The sequence below is a fragment of the Neopelma chrysocephalum genome, unplaced genomic scaffold, assembly GCF_003984885.1.
Source record: "Neopelma chrysocephalum unplaced genomic scaffold, ASM398488v2 Primary Assembly neopelma1_95347, whole genome shotgun sequence".
NCBI classification, from domain to species: Eukaryota; Metazoa; Chordata; class Aves; order Passeriformes; family Pipridae; genus Neopelma; species Neopelma chrysocephalum.
Window position 1 is genome coordinate 558 of NW_020924025.1, and position 1,747 is coordinate 2,304.

The following is a 1,747-nucleotide window of genomic DNA, read 5'->3' on the forward strand; positions in this document are numbered from 1 at the left end:
CCCAAATCCCCTCAGAAACACCCACAGACCCCCAAATCCCCTCAGAGCCCCAAATCCCCTCAGAGACCCCATAGACTCCCAATTCCCTTCACAGCACCCCATATCCCCTCACGAAAACCCAAATGTCTCAAAAATCCCCTTAAGCCCCCCCGGTATCTGTCCCAGACCCTTATTACTCCTCATAATCCCTCAAAACAAACCCCGTTTTCACCCATTTTCACGCGTTTCCCCACATGGAAAAGCGCGGGAAGCCATCGAAGCCCCGCCCCTCTTTCCGGAAACACCCGAAGAGAGACGGAAAAGCCCGAAAGGCTCGCTCCGACGGGGGACGGAAATTCCCGAAGACGGGCGGAGATTCCCGAAGGCGTCGGGCAATCCCGACGGAAGACGGAGATGGACGGAAACTGACGGAAGTTGCCGAGCGCCGGCGGAGGGAGTCGAGAGTGGGAGGAGCCGAGCAGAGATTCACCAATGGCGAGCGAGGATTGCGGGAGGTGGGCGGGGCTTCCCGCAGGGGGTGGAGCTCGCCTGGGGTGCGTCGCTCTTTCCGTTTCCGGCGGCCGAAGCGAGCGGAGGTGCCGCGTGGGGCTCCGATTTCGGGCGGTTTCGGGGGGGCTTTGAGGGGTTTCCCGGTACCGGGGGAGGGGTCCCTGAGGGTGGAGTGGGCTCGTTAAGGGCGGGGGGGGGGATGCGGGGAGGGGAATCGGGGATGCGGCGAGCGCTGAGGCCTCTCCCCGGGGCCTCCACCCCCCGGTCCCCGCAGGCGCCATGTCGGCCCATCTGCAGTGGATGGTGGTGCGGAACTGCTCCAGTTTCCTGCTCAAGCGGAACAACCAGACCTACAGCACCGTCAGTACCCCCGAAACCTTGGAGCGGACACCCCGAAATTAAGGGAGAACACCCCGAAGTTGGGGGGGGACGGGGACGGGAACCGGGCTTGGGGACCCCCCCCAAAGCCCAAGATACGGTTTTTAACACCACAAAGGGGGTCCCAGGTGCTCCCCCAACACCCCAAATCTTGGGGGGACTTCCCAAAACCCCCCCCCCAACCCCCCAGAGGGGGCTCCAGACACCCAATTGGCCCCCCATTAACAACTGAAGGGGGTCCCAGGTGCTCCCTACCCTCCCCTCAAACCCTTGGGGTTCCCTCCTGAGCCCCCCCCAGACCCTTTTGGGACCCTCCAATTTTATTATTTATTATTTATTTTCCTTCTCAAACTCTTGGACTTCCCCCCTGAGTCCCCCCAGACCCCTTGAGCTCCCCCCCAAATTTTCAGGGATCCCCCTTGGGACCCTCCTCATCCCCTCGAAACCCACCTCAACCCTCCGTGACCCCCCCAAAACCTTCTCCCCCTCCCCCCTCCCCGTTCCAGGAGCCCAACAACCTGAAGGCCCGGAATTCCTTCCGCTACAACGGCCTCATCCATCGCAAGACCGTGGGCGTGGAGCCGGCTCCCGACGGGAAGGGGATCGTGGTGGTCCTCAAGAAGCGCTCAGGTGGGTGCCCCCCACCCCCTGGGTGCCCCCCGCACCCCCAAAATCTCAGGGGACCCCCCCGAACCCCCCCTTTCGTTCCCAGCCGGCACAAAATGCGTCCATGTTGTGATATCAGGGGGTCTCGCTCCACCTCACCCCCTTTTGGGGCGCCCCCCCACCCATTTTCTCTCTTTTAGGGTGTCCCCCACTCTCTTCTCCCCCTTTTTGGGGTCCCTCCACCCCTTAAAATCTCGGGGGACCCCCCCCTATC

General features: G+C 62.6%; 1 protein-coding gene across 1 annotated transcript in view; it reads left to right on the top strand.

The window, feature by feature from the left end:
* Positions 1-502: 502 nt before the first annotated feature.
* Positions 503-1,747, top strand: part of RPL28 (ribosomal protein L28) — a 1,993-nt gene continuing 748 nt past the window's right edge. Inside the window, exons 1-3 of the mRNA XM_027708047.1 lie at positions 503-575; positions 764-849; positions 1,374-1,497. Coding sequence (XP_027563848.1) covers positions 769-849; positions 1,374-1,497 — 205 coding nt within the window. The 5' untranslated portion in view covers positions 503-575; positions 764-768. The remainder of the gene's footprint in view (positions 576-763; positions 850-1,373; positions 1,498-1,747) is intronic.